Source organism: Octodon degus, unplaced genomic scaffold, assembly GCF_000260255.1.
Source record: "Octodon degus isolate 3935 unplaced genomic scaffold, OctDeg1.0 scaffold00164, whole genome shotgun sequence".
NCBI lineage: Eukaryota > Metazoa > Chordata > Mammalia > Rodentia > Octodontidae > Octodon > Octodon degus.
Window position 1 is genome coordinate 4,607,336 of NW_004524740.1, and position 1,165 is coordinate 4,608,500.

The following is a 1,165-nucleotide window of genomic DNA, read 5'->3' on the forward strand; positions in this document are numbered from 1 at the left end:
ATAAAAGAAGATACCTTTCCAAACGTCTCTCCTTTCCCCCTCAATTCACCTCACTCCTGGAACACTGACCTCCCTTTCACTGTCAAGGAAAGGCCAAGGGTTTTTCTCCCTATGGGCTTCTGCTGGTCTTCAGGCTGCACCATCTGTGAACTTCTTCTATTTTTGCATAGCTACTCTTTATTCTCTGACTGGAAGGAAGCAGAAGCTCCCTCATTTTTCTTTGTTTTCTGCTTCCGCTCCCCCGCCCTCCAGTGGGGATTGAACCCAGGGTCTTATAACTCTGAGCTACATCCAGTGTCTACCCTCCTCCTTTTCTTTCAGACAAGATTTTAGCAGATTTTTTTTTTTTTTTTTCTGTAGTGCTGGGGATTGAACTCAGGACCTTGTGCTGAATAATCTACTGAGCTATCTCCCCAGCCCTAAGATTTTAGCAGATTGTTCAGGCTGGCTTCAATCTTCTGGCCTCAGCCTCCCAAACAAGTGGGATATAGGCATATTTTACAACACCTAACTTTTCTCTCTTCAGTATAGCACTGAACACTGTTTGTATTTACCTATTTTGTGTTGTGTATTCAAATCTTTATTGTGATTCTCTCCCACTAACAGCTTCATCAGGTGGGAGAATGTCTACATCATGTATACTATGCGTATATAAGCATGTAACTTGTGGCATGTAATGAGCCCCCAATGCACAACAAATGTACAGTGAATGGGTAAAGACAGCATGTGCCAGTGCAACAGCTTACTTTTAGGAGGGTAGGAAAACTGTATAACTTATATTAAAAACATGTCACACACTAGTCCTTTGTAATAAAGAAATATAGATGTTCTGTTTATATTAACCACAAAGAATATGACAGATCTTTGGCGTAACTTAGCGTAAATGTCTTAAGCAGTTTTTTTCTAGATTTAAAAAAAAAAAAAGATCAAGAGTAACAGAGCCTGAAATACCTGACAGGTGTTCGTGGGCTGCCGATAAATCTTCGTGGTGATCGGATTTTTGGTTCAAAGGAAAACTTTTCTTTCACACTTTCAAGTACAGATGGGGCCACATATGTAAAACCCTGAAAGAGTTGTTAACAATGAACTAAGGAATGACATTTTGCTATATACATCAAGAAATTGTTGGGGCTGGGGAGATGGCTCAGTGGAATAAGTGCTTCCC

General features: G+C 40.4%; 1 protein-coding gene across 1 annotated transcript in view; it reads right to left on the bottom strand.

Moving 5' to 3' along the window:
- The window catches only part of Rps6kb1 (ribosomal protein S6 kinase B1), a 46,339-nt gene that overhangs the window by 4,564 nt on the left and 40,610 nt on the right, over nt 1-1,165 (bottom strand). Inside the window, exon 14 of the mRNA XM_023703147.1 lies at nt 952-1,064. Coding sequence (XP_023558915.1) covers nt 952-1,064 — 113 coding nt within the window. The remainder of the gene's footprint in view (nt 1-951; nt 1,065-1,165) is intronic.